The 17,163-nt window shown below is 42.7% G+C and overlaps 1 protein-coding gene and 1 pseudogene across 1 annotated transcript in view; one reads left to right on the forward strand and one right to left on the reverse strand.

Annotated features, from left to right (window-relative positions):
* Window positions 1-17,163, forward strand: part of Arhgef33 (Rho guanine nucleotide exchange factor 33) — a 92,090-nt gene that overhangs the window by 63,453 nt on the left and 11,474 nt on the right. Inside the window, exons 10-15 of the mRNA XM_012513920.2 lie at window positions 8,048-8,180; window positions 10,239-10,322; window positions 11,527-11,610; window positions 13,729-13,877; window positions 14,824-14,988; window positions 16,482-17,162. Coding sequence (XP_012369374.2) covers window positions 8,048-8,180; window positions 10,239-10,322; window positions 11,527-11,610; window positions 13,729-13,877; window positions 14,824-14,988; window positions 16,482-17,162 — 1,296 coding nt within the window. The remainder of the gene's footprint in view (window positions 1-8,047; window positions 8,181-10,238; window positions 10,323-11,526; window positions 11,611-13,728; window positions 13,878-14,823; window positions 14,989-16,481; window position 17,163) is intronic.
* On the reverse strand, window positions 1,656-2,430 carry LOC101564395 (annotated as a pseudogene).

A 17,163-nucleotide genomic window follows, 5' to 3' on the forward strand; every position in this document is an offset into this window, starting at 1 on the left:
TAAAAATCAACCAGGCTTACATACTTATCATGAAATACAAAGCATTTAGTCATATTAAACTAATGTCCCATTCAGTGTTTTGGATATGGCCCCCATGGTAAGCAAGGGGCACTGCCAAGGGATTTTTCCTTTCAACGCTGTGGCTCTGAGTTTTACATCACAAATACAATGTCTGGCTCTATCTATAGGCCCAAAGCTATTGGGCACTGCGTTAGCCAGTTTCTTTAGAACATTTTTACGTTGACAGGTTGTTATCTGTCCTTGGGAACCTGTGTGTTTTTTAAAAAATTATTTATTTATTTATTTATTTTTGTGTGTGGCCAGCTCAGCCCACCAGGGGGCGGGGCTGGCTGGCATGTGGTGCTGGAGGATTGAATTGCGGTCCCTGTGCTTTGCTTGGCTTAGCTTGTTCTAAGTAGGTGCTTTAGACCACTGAGCCATCTCACCAGCCTGGGAACCTGTTTTAACTAGTGAAATATTTTAAGTCTTCCACATGAATAACAACATATTACATTTGTAAAGCATCAGTCTCAACACCATCATTTAGTAAACAATCTGAATATATTGCATTACCTCAGTTACAGCTAAAGCAATATATCTTCTAACATCTGTTTCTATTGAGGTACAATGCCTGGAAGGAAAATCAGGGTTGGAGAAGGACAAAGAGACCTGTGCCAATGTTCAGCAATAGGCTGGGTTTTACTCTAGTAGCCTATGAGTTTCTTTATGAGTTAAGTATGTTTTTTGTATACAACATATTTCTGGGTTTTGTTTCCTAATTCACTGTGCCAATATTTCTCTCAATTGGTGAATTGAGTCCATTTACATTGATGGTTATAATTGAGATGTATTGACTTACGATTGACATGTTATTTAAATGCTGTTTTTTAACTTTTTTTTCCTCCTGTGTTTATTTGTTTGTCCTATTTACTAGGTTCCTTCTGTTCTTGTTGGTGGAGATTTTATTTTATTTTATTTTTTTGCAGAACCGGGGATTGAACTCAGGCCCTTGCGCTTGCCAGGGAAGCGCTTATTCCACTGAGCCATTTCCCCAGCCCCTTGTTGGTGGAGTTCTGATCATTTTGGTCCCTCTCTAGAACATCTTTCAGTAGGCTGTGTAGGGTTGGCTTTGCCATCATGAAATTCTTTAGTTGTTGTTTGTCATGAAAGTATTTCACTTCTCCATCAAACTTGAAAGAGCGTTTTGCAGGGCATAGTAGTCTGGGCTGGAATTTGTTTTCATAGAGGGCTTGAATACTTTGCTCCATGCTCTTCATGCCTTCATGGTTTGTAAAGAGTAGTTGGCCATAATTCTGATGGATTTTCCTTTGAATGTGATCTGCTTCTTTTCTCTAACGGCTTTCAGTATGATATTCTTGTGTTGGATTTCTGGGATCTTGACTGTAATATGTTTCAGTGTGTTTTTAATTGGGTTAAAGTTATTTGGAGTTCTGTATGCTTTGGTTACCTGAATATCAGATTGTTTCCTCATATTTGGGAAGTTTTCTGCTATTACTTCTGCCCATATTCTTTTTTTTTTTTTACAAGACAACATTTTAATGAAAATTCAGTGGTGGATATGTATAATCCAGGGGCTAGTTACAAGGGACTGTCATAGAAATGTAAAGCCGACTAGATAGATGCTCAGATAATTGTTACATATTCTTATCATCTGATTCATCTTCTTCCTTCAGTGATTCCTTAGCGTATTTCTCTGCTTCTTCCCTTACATCTTTTGGAACAATTTCATGTCTTCCTTTAGTTAATTCACCAACCCAGCTGAGCTCGAGTTCAAAAGCTTTATCCTTAACTTCATCATGTACCATGTAAATTATTTTCGCAACTTCTTTAACAACATCACGGCAGGTCATTTCTTTCATCTGAAGCTTAGAGAATAGAGATTTCTGTCTTTGCAGCTTGCCGGGCTTTACCAATAGCACAGCCCCAATAACCGTATGAAACACCTGAAGGGTCGATCATGTAGAGTTGTGCACCATCATTCACACTGTAAGACCCAAGCATGAAACTGCAGCCGAAGGGTCTGACGGCACTGTAGAGTGTGTAAGCATGTACATACATGGCCACTCGGTCTGCAAGATGTTTCAGTGGAATGTTATAGCCATAGTTAGATCTAAAGTTGGAAGCTTCTTCTCTTGCTATGTCTGCTAAAGACCTAGCATCTGCCAGCAAACCTGCTACTGCCATCCCAACATGCTGATCAACGTTAAAAAGTCGTTTGTTGGAACTTTCTTCGTAAAGTTTAGAAAGAACTAATTTTTCTACCCCAAAGACAACACCGTCTTTGCATCTGATCCCAATAGCTGTACTACTATTTTTCACAGCCTTCATAGCATATTCAACTTGAAAAACTCTTCCATCAGGAGAGAATGTAGAGGCTGATAGATCATACCCGGTTCCGATCGAGCTCATCTTGCCCAAACCACCCCCATATTCTTTTTATATCATTTGTATTGACTCCTTCTTTCTCATTGATGCCTATTAGTTACACATTGTTCATCTTTGCATCATCTTGCAGGTGATGAATTATTTTTTCCTGCATCCTAGTTCTTTTTAAAAGATCTTTTCTTACCTTTTCACTAGCTGCACCGGTGTCTTCAAGATCTGAAACTCTATCTTCACTTTCACTCAAATGATTTTGCAAGCTTGTGATTGAGATTTTAAGTTTCTTTACATCTCTTTGACTCTGCTTCATGCGATCTATTTCTTTCCTCTATTGCTCATTCAAGGAATCCATCATTTTTTAAATCTCCTGTATTTTTTTTATCAATGTCTTCTTTAGAAGCAGTTATTAATTCTTTTACTGCAGAGTTTTTTATAGGTTGGGTTTCCTTCATATGTTTCTGTATTTTATTCTTTAGTTCAGGTGCTATGAATTCAGAGATTTCTTTTTTTATTTCAGACAATAATTCTGCTTTGAGTTCCTTTAAACCTTTCTGCAGTTGCTTATTTACTTTCGACACTACTAATTCATATATTTCAGCTAAGCTAGTGTCCACTGCTTTTGGTCTGGGTGGGCATTGTGTTTCCTCCATATGTTTCTGCATTTGATTCTTAAGTTCAGATGCTATGAATTCAGAGTTTTCTTTTTTTTTTTTTTTTGGTCCAGAAATTAATTCTGTTCTGAGTTCCTCTATATCTTTCTGCTGTTGTTTATTTACTTCCGATGCTATTGATTCATTTATTTCAGCTGAACTAGTATCCTCTGCACTTGTTATGGGTAGGCTCAAGGCCTGAGATTGCATTTTGTTCCTTGTCTTTATCATTTCATATAGCACTGACCTCTGACCTTTGGTGTAGAGCTTTGGTGCAATTAGATCCTTATCACTTAATGAAATTTGGGTACTGATATACCAAGTTCTAGTTCATACAATTGTACCTGGCTTGGGTCTGACTGCTGTGCTCAGCTCCTTGTTGTTGCCCTTGGAGGTGGGCCTGCTATTCCCTTCTGGTAAGATGTTCTGTTCCTGGATTAGCTGTGTGGTTTTGACCCTAGTCTCACCGCAGGGACTTTAGCTGCAGGGTTTTACCCCAAGCCTGTATGCCAGGTCTGGGCTGGGTCTGGAGGGGTATGAGGAGCAGGGGCAAGAAAGAGCAGAAGCTCTCCCACACATTCACTGGGGCTGTGCTTTGTTGGGTCTGCAGGACTACCAAGAGCGCGGTGGAAGTTCTCACTTACAGGATGGGCTGTGCTGGCTCTGGATGGGCAGAGGAGGTTGGGAAAATGTGGGGAAAGGCCTCTCTCTTGTGGCAGAGCAGAAGCTACCCCCCACACTCACAGGGCCTGGGGTTGGTTGGATATGGATGGCCTATTGTCTTTTAACTGGCAGTTGGAGTCCCATGATTTATGAATAGGTGTGTTTAGTTTCCAAGTATAAACTAGATTTCATAAAAATACCCATTTTATGGCATTCCATAAATTCATATTTTGGTTAGGATAGAAATCTACTAGATGATGCTTTAACATTGCTTTTTCCTAGCACTGTTGTCTAAGATAAAACAACAAACAATACAAGTCAAAACAAGTCAAACACTATAGAAATGATCCCTGGAAAATGGGATGAAGGGAGGGAAAGAGAGGATTGGGGAAAACAGACACATCAAAATGTATCTTTGTACAGGTACAAATTCCCTATCATGGATATGATTATTGTGTGTATCTAAAATGTACTGGTAAATTTAATTAAAAACATGTCAAACAAGGAGAACCAATAAATTCAGCAACTAGTAAGTGCAAATGCAGCACATACAAACCAAGAGTACAGACCGTGTGTACAAAAGTAAACTGTCCCATGAAAGGAACATCATGATTGTCCCATGTTCTCAACTTAAACTTAGCATTTTAACAAAAAAACTGCATCAAATGACAAGGAATAAAAATTCAAGGCATAAGAATTGACAAAGATGACAATTTCTGATTAAACAAGTCACACCCCAGAATTCATGAAACAAAAGTAAACGCTTACCTTCTTCCCATGATCTCGCTGGGGCCTCCAAGTGATATAGGGGATAAAGGTAGCTTCCAAACAGCTAGATGTCCAGTTCACTGAGTTCACATTTCCCAAAACTGAAGAATGGATTCCAATGAACTGCAGAGATTAAGAGAAAGAAAAAGTTTATTGAGAGACAGGAGGGAACCCAAAAGTGGGTTGCCACAGACCCCACTTTGCATAGGAAGTTTTACAGAGCAAAATAATGAGCGGATACAACATGGGTCAAAACTATGATCAACCGATAAGATCGCAAGTCACTTGGGTAATACTGATCCAGTGTGCATGGAAGAGATGGATCAAGGGGTCTTTGTCACCCACCAGGATGACTGATGTTACTAGACTTTATTGGATCAGATGATAACAATGATAGTATAAACTTTTACTTATTACTTATTGCTTGTGTGGGCCCGGTCATTCTGTCTTTATCTTGATGCCTAGACTTCAACAGACCTGCCTCCAGCACAGCCATAATGTTCCTTCTGCACTGACTCCCTCGAGGGCCTAGCCCTGTCTGACTGCCTATAATCTTTCCACATAACTTAGCTATCTATAATAGTTTCTATCCTATCCTATCCTATCCTATCCTATCCTATCCTATCCTATCCTATCCTATTTCACTGCATTGCATTCCCTTCTATTGTACTGTAATACAATAGCTGTCTATTATATTATGTATAGCTGTAATGTAATAGCTAGGCATCTTGACTTCCAGCAATATGTAGTTTCTCAGACAGCAAAGAAACTCTTGGTCCGAGCATAGCAGTGTTACCACTTTCTTACCTGGAGTTATATTTTCATCATCCTTCATTCATCAAATTTATTCTTTTTTCTAAAGAAATATGAAATCTCCTTTTTTTTTTTTTTTTTTTCAGAACCGGGGATTGAACTCAGACCCTTGCACTTGCCAGGGAAGTGCTTATTCCACTGAGTCATCTCCCCGGCCCCCCATCCATGTGCTTTAAGTAGACCTTTTGATACTTTTCTTTACCCAAAGATGAAAACACATTTATTCATGTGCATTACCTTTCCCATCCCAAACTACAAGACTTCTACACTCTCTGTAGGAGGTTGGAAGGTTGTCAACAAATAATACCTGTGACAGCTACAACTTGACACTTAAACCAGATATTGCCACGTGTTTTCAAATTTATAAAACTTTAGGTTTTCACTGGGGGAAAAATAGCGAAATTCTCAAGAGCCTTCTCAGCCTATTTCAAGTCAGCTCTGTCCCAGGCTGGCTGGGCTGGAAGTTGCAGGGCACATGTGGCCAGTTGCAAACGTGGACAGAACTGGTGGGCTATGGTTCACTGTTGGAAGATCACAAGCATTGGAGCTCTGGGCTTGTTTTGGATCTGACTCACTTACACAGAGCCATAACCCTGAGATCAAGCAGTCCCATCTATATACTTGTGGGGAGCCTTGCTGCTTAGCCTGATAAACCCAACTCCAGTGACACAGCCGCCAAGGACACGACAAGCTCAGAGCCACACAGATCACCACTAGAGGGCACATTTTTTTTTTTTTTTTTTTGTTGTTGTTTTTTCTTGCAGAACCGGGGATTGAACTCAGACCCTTGTACTTACCAGGGAAGTGCTTATTCTACATCTCCCCAACCCCCTAGAAGGCACATGTTTAATCACCCATGCCCATCTGAGATGGATGAAGCCTGTTAGAAGTCTAAGAGTTATTTTGATCTAATATTGAACTAGCAAGAATGACTCTACTAATATGAAGCTATAACTGAATTTTCCTTGAGAGCTTTTAGTTTCTTTCCATCACTATTTAAATACTATTTTGTTGGGGATTGAAATAACTTTGAAGGCTCTGTTAAAAAAACAAACAAACAAACAACATACTACTCATACTGTCATAATTTTACTCCTGGTAAGGAATAGAAAAAAGCTTAGTATATAGTATTTTTGCCTTCATGGAAAAGTTGTTTCTGGAGTCAGGACTGACAAAGTAGTGAAACAGATTAAACATATCTCTAGCTTTTGATTCTTTCTCCCTTTGCTGTCTATCTCCTGGCTCACCACTATATTCCTTCCTGATTTCAAATACTATCCTTAGAACTTCTATAGGTTGCTGCTCTCTAGGTAGCTTTTGTGTTCCTATAATTGATGTGAACTGTTTTTGTTTTTGTTTTTTTTTATGAGCAGAATATATTTATTGAGAGAAAGAAAGCTCCTGTCCGAGAAAGGGACAGGAAGGGGGGCCCGAGTGGGTAATTCCCCCAGATGATGTGGACTCTGAAATCTCATTTCTCATTACCCCAGTGACAGTCCAGGAAGACATAGATACCAGATCTCTAACTCTGTAAGTAAATTGGTGTAACAGAAGGAAGCTTTCTAGAAAGAAAAGAAAGAGGGCAGATGATTTAAGACACATTATTTAATCCACACAGACAACTCATTACACCATTAGGTCTCACCAGAGAGGTCCCTGCCATCATTCAGGTCACACCACCAATATTACCCAAAGAGAAGGTCTGAAAGGAGTTCTGTGAAACTCCAGGGAGCAGCAGGCCAGCCCTGATCTGCAGGCTCTCAAGGCGAGACTGTCCTTACGCAGGATGCCTCTTTGAAACTGCAAGCAAAGGAAAGGGAGCCCTGTTTTTTTGTCCCCAAATCCTTCAGCTACAATGGTCAACTATGAACAGTTTTTCCTACTTGCCCTTTTTTTTTTTTTTTTTTTTTTTGTATTGGGATCAAACTCAGGACCTTGCACTTGCCAGGCAGGCGCTTATGCCACTGAGCTATCTCCCTGGCTCTTTCCTACTTAAATAGCAATGTCCTACTCAAGGACTAAGAATAACCAACTACCACTGTAAATGCTATCATCTACCACACAAATTAGAATACATGCACATCAAATTGCTCAAAATATTTAAAAAAATATTTCCTGAATTTGATGGGGAAAAATATAAATAAATAAAAATAAAAAAATATTTCCTTTAGAATTTTACTGAATGTAACATTAAGTGATAGTGTAAGAGGTTAGCTTTAAAGTGGTCATTCAAGTGATAGACTCTATTTGGTTAATGCACATTGGTATAGGTTATCAGGAAAGCAGTCTTTTAATAATCTGAGGATATTTTTTGTGAGGTCTACAGTGACAATTCCTGAATGCAAGTTAGGCATACTTGGAGGTGGAGGTAGGAAGATCACAGGTTGGAGATCAGTCTGGGCACCTTGGTGAAACCCTGGCCCAAAATATAAGAAGTAGAAAAAGGGATGAGGGTATAGCTCAGTGCTAGACCACTTGTCCAGCATGTATTTGCTCCCCAGTATTGCAAAGAAGGGGAAAGAAAGTTGGGAAAATAAAAAGGGAAAAAGGATCCTAAGTGCAGACCTGGGAGTCATAATTATTTATGAATGACTGCGAAAGTGGAACCTCCTATTAATCGGCTTGGAAAGTGTCTCATTGATATTTGTTTCTCAATAAAATAAAAAAAAATGAAAGAAAGTGGAACCTGCTGTGCTTATTCTTGTGAGGGCTTCCTGCTTTGTGTGATTCTTTCTCTGTTCTGTTTTAAGCCTCTTCCCTGGCTCTTTACGGTACCTTGTCCAGCAGCACCTGGATTTGCTTCACGCACTGCAGGAGAGAGTCCTGAAGTGGCCACGCCAAGGAGTCCTTGGAGACTTATTTCTTAAGTTAACAAACGATGAAGTAAGGTGTCTTTTTCTCCTATAAACTTTAATTTTATGCATCTGTGTGTCACTTATCTGTCTCTCTTAATGAAGAATCTAGAATCAGTGAATTTCAGAGCTAGAGCCACTGATATCTAGGCTAACCTCCTTGTTCTACAGTTAGCAAATGCAAGACATTTAAAGACTTGGCTGAGATCACCCAGCCTTCTAGGTAGTTAGGTATTTGTGGAAAGGACCCTATTAAATCTTCCAACTTTGGGGTCACAACTTTATACTGCACTATAACTGCCTCCATTGAGCATATTTTTCATATATATATATTTTTTTCTTTTCTTTTCTTTTTTTCGGAACCGGGAATTGAACTCAGGCCCTTGCGCTGGCCAGACAAGTGCTTATTCTACTAAGCCATTTCCCCAGCCACTCATATGTAATTTTCATTCCTTAAATTTAAAAAAAAATTGATAGGTAGCTATTTGTCTTTTGCTTTCACTGTCTTGGAGAAAGGGTGCTACGTTTCAACATCTCTATCATAGTCTACAAAGAAAATATGATTGAGGCCAGAAGTTGCAAATTCAAATGTCTATGGGGCCAGCTAGTGACACAAATCAGTGAGGTGAGCCAAGTGTGGTACAGTACGGACTGGTAGGCATTGTGCTGAAGTGGAACAGATGTGGTTTTCTATAGGGAATAGCCACTCAGCTTTATCAACTGTTATTTAGGAAAAAAAGGACTGGAGTTGCCGGAGCTGATGTTTTAAGAGAAAGCACCATGGCAGCCCTGCCCCAGGGGTGCCCTGAGTCAGCAGTTGAGACTGGGTGTGGTGGCACACACCTGCAGTCCCAGCACTTGGGAGGCTGAAAGCAGGAGAATCACTATGAATCTGATCTATGTAGTAAGACCCTGCATACCCTGTACTAAAATTAAGACAGACAGAGAGAGAGAGAGAGAGAGAGAGAGAGAGAGAGAGAGAGAGAGAGAGAGAGAGAAAGCAGCAAGTACAGAATTTTGAATCTAATTCCCTTATTTTAAAAATATTTTGTGGGACCATCAAATTTGGTCTGCAAGGCAATTTTCTCTGCAATCAATCTCTGTATATCAGTGATTCTCAAACAGGATTAATAGGGGTGGAGGTGTAGTTTGGTGGTAGAGCGCTTGCCTACCATGCATGAGGCACTGGGTTTGATCCTCAGTACCATATTAGACAAAATTTGTATTTAAAATGTGGGTAACAATGCAAAGTTTAGTTGTGTAGAAGAGAGTAGATGTGATCCAGGCCTCTGATAATACGGTTGTTCATTTGTATTCAGTATGCTTTCAGGAGCTAAGCATTATTAGCACAGGAATAAAACTTTGGAAGCTCTGAGTTACTTTCTTGAAGGGAAATTGCAGAGGTAAATACACAATTAGTTGAGATACATGATTACTTGAAACCATTGAGAACCACAGGTCAGCGTGTAGTTAAAGGCAAGTGGGCCAAGCTTCTGATTTAGGTGTAGAGGATTAAAATGAAAGGGAATTACAAAAACAACACATGCAATTTTATAATTTAACTATTTAAGCAGGCGCAGAGGTCAGGGGTTCGATCACCAGGCCTGCTGTGGCAGCCCCGCCCCCGGGGCCCGCTGAGATGCCGATTGAGACTGGGCGTGGTGGTGTGCACCTGTAATCCCAGCTCTTGGGAGGCTGTAAACAGGTGGATCACTACAAGTCTGATCTAGAAGTGAGACCCTGAACACCCTGTAGACTTTTCCCTAAAATAAAATAAAAAAAAAAATTAACAATGTAAAAATACCTTTTCCCTTTTCATGACCCTCACTCTTCCCATGATTTACTACATTGCTGTCATTAAGGCAGGACTCTTGAGTGTTGCTTCCCAAGTTGTAGTGATATTTATCTTAAAAATAAAAAGATCATAAAAGATGAATAAAAACTGCCAACGTGTATTAAAGGATATATTTTTTTAAAAAAACACCGAGACCACCTGCCAATACTCCTTTCTGATCCACAGGACGCTGTAAAAAGTATTGTCACTTCCGTTTCCAGGTTCTTACCATGTATTTTTGTCCTTGTTTTAAAGAATAATTTCTTGGATTATTATGTCGCCTACCTGAGGGACCTGCCAGAATGCATCTCATTGGTTCATGTGGTTGTTCTCAAGGAGGTAAGCTCCGCCTGTCTGTGCTGCTCTGCTCACATGGGTCACCTACATGAGCTGCTCAGGCATCTGGCGGATACCGCACACGCACTCTGAGCTTGACTTCCTGCCACAGGAATGGCCCGAGTAGAGCCACTGGTGTCCTTTTGGGGGGTTAAGAAGCCCACCGAAGTATCAGTGTTGTTGCTTTTGTCCTTTCCTGGCTTGACTTCGTTCCACTCCATTGGAACTATAGGCAAAGCAAATCTGTGTTCTAAGCAGAGCTCGTCGGCTGCAGTTTCTTTGCACCATATGTGGCATTATTTTTAGGCTCAGAAAATATGAATCTCAATATTAATTTCATCCTTGGCCAATTTATAGGGTTGTAGAGTGGCTCTGCTCACACTGTTTTAAGCAATTCTTTGCCACTGCAGTGATATATTATGTGTTTAATAAGCCAATAATACACACATAACAATTCTAAATTTTTTGTTTGGGGGAGTGTTTTGGTGGCAGTGGGGATTGAACTCAGGGGCTTATGCATGATAAGCTGTAACACTCAGCCAAGCCACGCTCCCAGCTAGTTATTTGAGAAAACAGAGGCAGAAGTTACAAATCTGAGCGCTAATCAAGTAACACAGGAGACAAGTTTGACTAAATTTCTATTCCAACCTACCCCTACTCCCAATCCAGTACAGTGTTTACCACAGGTTGGCATTCTGAAAATGTCTGGGAAAGGGGAAGGAAGAGAAAGGGAAGACACAGAGAGAAAAGTCCAGTGTGCTCTCGGCCTCCAGGTCAAAGGAGTTTCAAATCATGGTCCCTTCCTCACTCTCATGAGACTCCAATGCACCTTTGAGCCTGTTAGTGAACCAATGTAATAATTACTTCCTAGACAATCTTCACAAATTTACTCAGCTCAAATATATTTTATTGAGTGCTCAATTCTGTCTAGCACTGTGCTAAGATAAGAGTGGGGAAGGAAAGGCTGTTTTGGAAATTTGGGTGGACTCAAAGGAAGTATGTGATACATTCCCTGCTGGAGAAGAATATTTTTCTCAGGCGTATCTCTGACCATGTAACCTCTCCAAAGACAGATCAGTGCTTCATGCCACTCTCTGGAGAGCAAATGCTTTGGGAGTAAACTTTTCCTACACTGGTGGGACTGGCTCTGGGATTCTGTGGCCAGCGTGGGAGGACCACGGACTAACTCCACACTTCTTTCATTCAGGGTGATGAGGAGATTAAATCTGATATCTACACGTTGTTTTTTCACATAGTCCAACGCATCCCAGAATATCTGATCCATCTGCAGGTAGGCATGGCTGGGCAAGCCACCAAACTGATTTTTATACTAAACTATTATGCTTTGCTTTTAATTTAAAAATACAGTAAAAATAAATAAATAAATTAATTAAAATAAAATAAAATAAAAATAAAAATACAGTAAAGATGGGCTGCAGAAATAGCTGAACAGTCTAAGCACCTGCCTAGGCAAGCACAAGGACCAGGGTTTGATCCCTGGTACCACAGGCCTTGCTGGCCCTACCCCAGGTGAGCAGAGTTGGCTGCCCAGACTGGGCGTGGTGGCACACACCTGTAATCCCAGTGCTGGGGAGGCTGATACAGGAGGATCATTGTGACTCCCAGCTGCTTAGTGAAACCCTGTATAAAACAGAAATAAAAATTTTGCCTCGTGATAGCTGCCTTCCACTCCTGGTGCTCCAGGATGTTTCTGTCAGCACTCCCAGTAGTCTCCACCCACCTTATTCAGTCCTTTTCAGTTTAACAAATAAAGAAACTGCAGTGCAGAGAAGTTAAATGGTCTTTAACTGGGTCACACACAGTCATCTGTCACCTTCTGGTATTTAAATGTCTATCTAGAGCTGGGCGTGGTGATGCCCACCTGTAATCCCCAGCACTCAGGAGGCTGAGGTGGGAGGATCACTGTGAGTTCAAGACCAGCCTGGGTTACAAAGTAAACTCAATGCCAGCCTGAGCTGCATAGCAAGACTCTATCCCAACACAAAACAAAACACCACCAAGTAAATGTCTATCTAACCTGCCTACTTAGCTACAATGCTAATTCCTTGTACTTGGCTTGCATCCCAGGTTCTACCTCACGACACTTCTACTTCATGGTAGAAACATGAAGAAGCTGATGAGTTGATATTACCCGTAGGGCTTGTAGCAGCTTGAAGAAAGTAGATCTGAGAGACTCACCAACCTCTCACGAGCTCCTTGTCTTCACACTATCTACCTGCTCTGGTTTAACTGTTGACTGATTTTAAGTAATTAAGTGAAACCATCTTAGAAAAGTTGTGATTAATGTCAGGTAAAAGCAGCCCAATGTCAATACTGAGAAGATGTTTAATTATATGTGGCTTTTGCCACACATAAAGAGCATTTGCTCAAGCTTTGGTTCTACCATCTGAGTTTTGATTCTTTTGTCTACTAAATGTGTGACCCAGTAAAGACCATTTAACTTCTCTGTACCTCAGTTTCTTTATTTGTTAAATTATGTATAATAACTGTACCTGTTTAATGGGGTTGTGGTAAAAATTGGACAGGGCAATGAGGAAGTATTTAATAAATGTTAGCTTTCTCAAGTCACATGCATAGTTTACTATAAATACTTTATAGTCTATTTTAAGTTACTGTAACAAAATATCTGAGGCCAGATATTTTATTAACAAAGTTTATTTTGGCTCCTGCTTTTTGAAAGGTGAAAAGCACAGTGCTGACACTGGTTTTCGAGTGGAGGCCTCATGGGGGATAATATCACGTGGTGGGAATGTGTGTATGAATACCAGGCCACATAGTATGAGGAAAGATGCAAGAGAAAGGGGAGCGAGCAGGCTGATTTTTTTTTAACAACTCATTTTCACAGGAGCTAACCCACTCTATAACACCAGCATTAATCCCTTCATGAGAGTGCCCACCACCCAGTGACATCACACTCTCCTACCTCTCAAAGGTCCTTCTCCCTCTCAGTATCATTACATTGTAGACCAAGTTTCTAGCACATGACTCTCTGGGACTAAGGACCTACGTATGTCCCAACTATAGCAGCAGGCCATGCAATGTTCTAGAGCAGCCACCAGGCCACACTGGATCATAATTGCCCACCCAGCAGCTACCCCATCAGGCTGGCTTAATGCCTGACACACTCATCATTCGTCCGACTCATTCAAGTCAAATTATTTTATGTTTACATCCAATACAAACAGGAACAGTAATGACTTATCTTCCCTGGGTGCGATGGACAGAGCTGTAAGTTTGACCTTTCAGCTTATTGGGTAGGCCATGTGCATTGTTGTTAGTTGTTTAGATTAAATGGCCGCTGCACTTAAGACAGACCACAGTAAGGTGCAGAAGACAGAAAACGTTGTACTCTAATTGTGTAATGCCACTTGCTTTTCCTTCTGTCCAGAATGTCCTGAAGTTCACAGAGCAGGAACACCCGGACTATTACCTGCTGCTGGTGTGTGTTCAGCGCCTCCGAGTCTTCATCTCACACTACACCCTGTTGTTCCAATGCAATGAGGATTTGCTTATTCAGAAACGGAAGAAACTCAAGAAGTAAGGCTCTGGTGGTATGCTCTGGGGGGGGTGCACTGAAGGCTTCCGAGAACCAGGATATAAAGCAGTCAGCGTGGGTGTCTGTCACAAGGAACTGCACTGTGTGTTCAGCAGCTGAAACAGAGTTGGGAGGTAGAAAGGAAGAAGGGCGGGAGGGAAGAGAAGAGGGCAGGCTGACCACAGGAAGACATCCAGCAGTGCTGGAAATGAGAAAAAAAGCACTCTCATTCTAAAGCCCTCTCTCTCTCTCTTTTTTTTAAAGCTCTCTCTTATCTCCTACTGTTACCCTCAAAAAAAAACTGTGCCCTAAACTTTCTCAGGTTTAAGATGGCCGCTTAAAGGCCAGAATAGTTTCTTTAATCTTTTATTGAGCACCTACTGTGTATCAGGTACTATCCTATGCATTGAATGTATGGTGGTGAACAAAACAGCCAGACATCCTTGTTGTGTTTACTTTTTTAGAGCTGGATGTTGAACAAATAAATTGCATGTTAGTAATCAGTAGGGATAAAAGTCAGACAAGTGACAGATGGGAAGTCTGATGAGCTCTCTACTATGAAGACATTTGATTAGGGAGCATCTGGGCTTCAGAACGAACAGAAGCAACTCATAGCAGAGCTTCCTAATGGTTTGGATTTCCTTCAGGCTCATTGTAACAGAATCATTTGTAGGGCTTCAGACCAGAAAAGATGCTATCTCCGAGGCCAAGGCTCCTCTAATAGATGTCTTTCCTTACTACTGTGCGACCCCAAGTTGTTCTCAGCCAGTTAATCAGCATCTTTACTTCTGTCCACCTGCCAGTGCATACCCTGCTGTGTAGGCCACCTGGTTTGCAGAGTCTAAAGCTTTCCATCTGAGAGAGGGCTTTCATTCTTGGCATAATCTGCATATGCAGAGAACCAGTTTCTCTCTGTACAGCCAGGAATGATTTCTTCCGTTCTCTTAGGTCATCCATGGCAAAGCTGTACAAAGGGCTGGCTTCCCAGTGTGCAAATGCTGGCCAAGATGCTTCCCCCACTGCAGGCCCCGAAGCTGTCCGCGACAGTGGGATACACTCAGAAGAGATGCTGCAGCCCTACCCTTCTGCTCCCAGTTCTGGTCCTGCTGTCACGTAAGCATCTGTTGCTGTGGGAAGATTGATGGCAACATCCTTGAGTCCCAGGCAGTTTGTGGGTTAGCAGGTGGGCCTGGATTAGGAGTATAATCTGCAGAACTGCCCCTTCCCCTCTCCCCATCAGGGCTATCTGTGATAGCCAAGCAACTGAAAAGACACTTGGATCCCAGAGAAAGGCACTGATGCTAAGGGGCAGGCCTAGAGAGCGGCCACAAGAGGCAGGAAGCGCAGACTTCTGGAGTCAGCTCTGAAGACAATGGCAGAACATTATCATCCTTGAAATGCAACAAATGAAGGCAAAAATTGCAATCTTCAGAGATCATACCCAGACTGGCTAGTCGTGACTTGGCTGTATTTATACTCTGTGCTGGGAAAATAAAACCCAGTAGCAATTTTCAAGAATTGGAAGCCAGGTCAATATTTTTTTTTTTTTTTTTTTTTTTTTTTTTTTTTTTTTTTTTTAAGTACCAGGGATCAAACTCAGGACCTTGCACTTGCCAGGCAGGCGCTTATGCCACTGAGCTATATCCCCGGGCCTATTTTTTTTTTTATATCTATAAATATGATGCCTAATTTTCATTATAGGGTCACTAAGATGATTACTGTTAACATTCACATCTGTATTCTTTATGCATTTATGAGCTAGAATTAAAATGACTAGACCAGCTGAATAACCACTTTTGAGTCAGCGTGCAGCGAATGGTCCATTTGATAGCCAAAGCAAAACTGACAAATCCCCACCTGAGGGGTACACTATGTTACTTTGAAAACTATGTAATGTATTTTCATCCATGATCCTTCGAAACAAAAAAAGTTCCCCCAAAACTGAGTACATTCACAGGGCTAGCTTTTACGTCATATTAACACTTTGTGGGCAGAAGTCTGACTTTAAAAAGCATGCTACATGGTCACAAAATTTTGAAATTTTATTACAAAAAATTTAAATTTACACGAATACTACAGCGAGCCCCGTACAATAGACGATCATCCCGATTCAACAGTTATCAAGGCGCACCATATTACTTGATCCAGGAATATAATTTGAAGCATCAAGATCCATGATCCGTATCAAAGTTGAGTTTCCATTATTTTGTATAACCTTTGGAGTCAGAACGGGAGACGAGCGTGCAAAAGAGATGCCTTGGGACAAGGCCAGGTGGTGGGAGGCTCAGGGCTCCCTTGAGCCCAGGGCTTGCTGACGGGCTGCGGTCTGCCACCCATCTCCGCTCAATGGCGTGGTGCCTGGCAGAAACTCAGGTATACTTGGACGCATCCACTTGCCCGACCACTTCCACTCCAGTTACAGAGACAACTCTTGGGAGCTCTTTTGTCGTAGCTTCTGGAGCTTGGCAGGCAACGCACATGGGCCCCTGGGAAGGGAATAGGGGCGAGGAGCTGCCTGGAGGGGTTTCAGACCCCCGAAAGCTTGGCGGGAGCCGGGCACTGATACACAGTAAGCAGACCTCCTTTGCCTTGTTCTTCCTTTAAAGACATCTGATGCCCCCGGTGAAGAAAAACCAAGCGCAGCAGAGCCTGATGGAGAGCATGCAGCCCGGGAAGCCCGGCGACTGGGAGCTGGAGGGCAGGAAGCACGAGAGGCCCGAGAGCCTGCTGGCGCCGGCGCAGTTCTGCGCGGCCGAGCAGGACGTGAAGGCGCTGCCCGGGCCGCTGCAGGCCATCCCCGAGATGGAGTTCGAGCCCGCGCCCGCCGAGCCGCTGGGCAACGTGGAGCGCTCGCTGCGCGGCCCGGCCGAGCTCCTGCCCGACGCCCGCGGCTTCCTGCCGGCGGGCTACGAGGAGTTCGAGTACGGCGGCGAGATCTTCGCGCTCCCCGCGCCCTACGACGAGGAGCCCTTCCAGGCCCCGGCCCTCTTCGAGAACTGCTCGCCCGCCTCTTCCGAGTCCAGCCTGGACATCTGCTTCCTCCGGCCCGTCAGCTTCGCCATGGAGGCCGAGCGGCCGGAGCACCCGCTGCAGCCGCTGGCCAAGAGCGCCACGTCGCCGGCCAGCAGCTCCGGCGTGTACAAGCTGGAGGCGGCGGCGCAGGCGCAGGCGCACGGCAAGGCCAAGCCGCTGAGCCGCTCGCTCAAGGAGTTCCCGCGCACGCCGCCCGCCGAGGGCGTGGCCCCGCGCCTCTACAGCACGCGCAGCAGCAGCGGCGGCCGCGCGCCG

This window comes from Octodon degus, unplaced genomic scaffold (genome assembly GCF_000260255.1).
Source record: "Octodon degus isolate 3935 unplaced genomic scaffold, OctDeg1.0 scaffold00020, whole genome shotgun sequence".
Lineage (NCBI taxonomy): Eukaryota > Metazoa > Chordata > Mammalia > Rodentia > Octodontidae > Octodon > Octodon degus.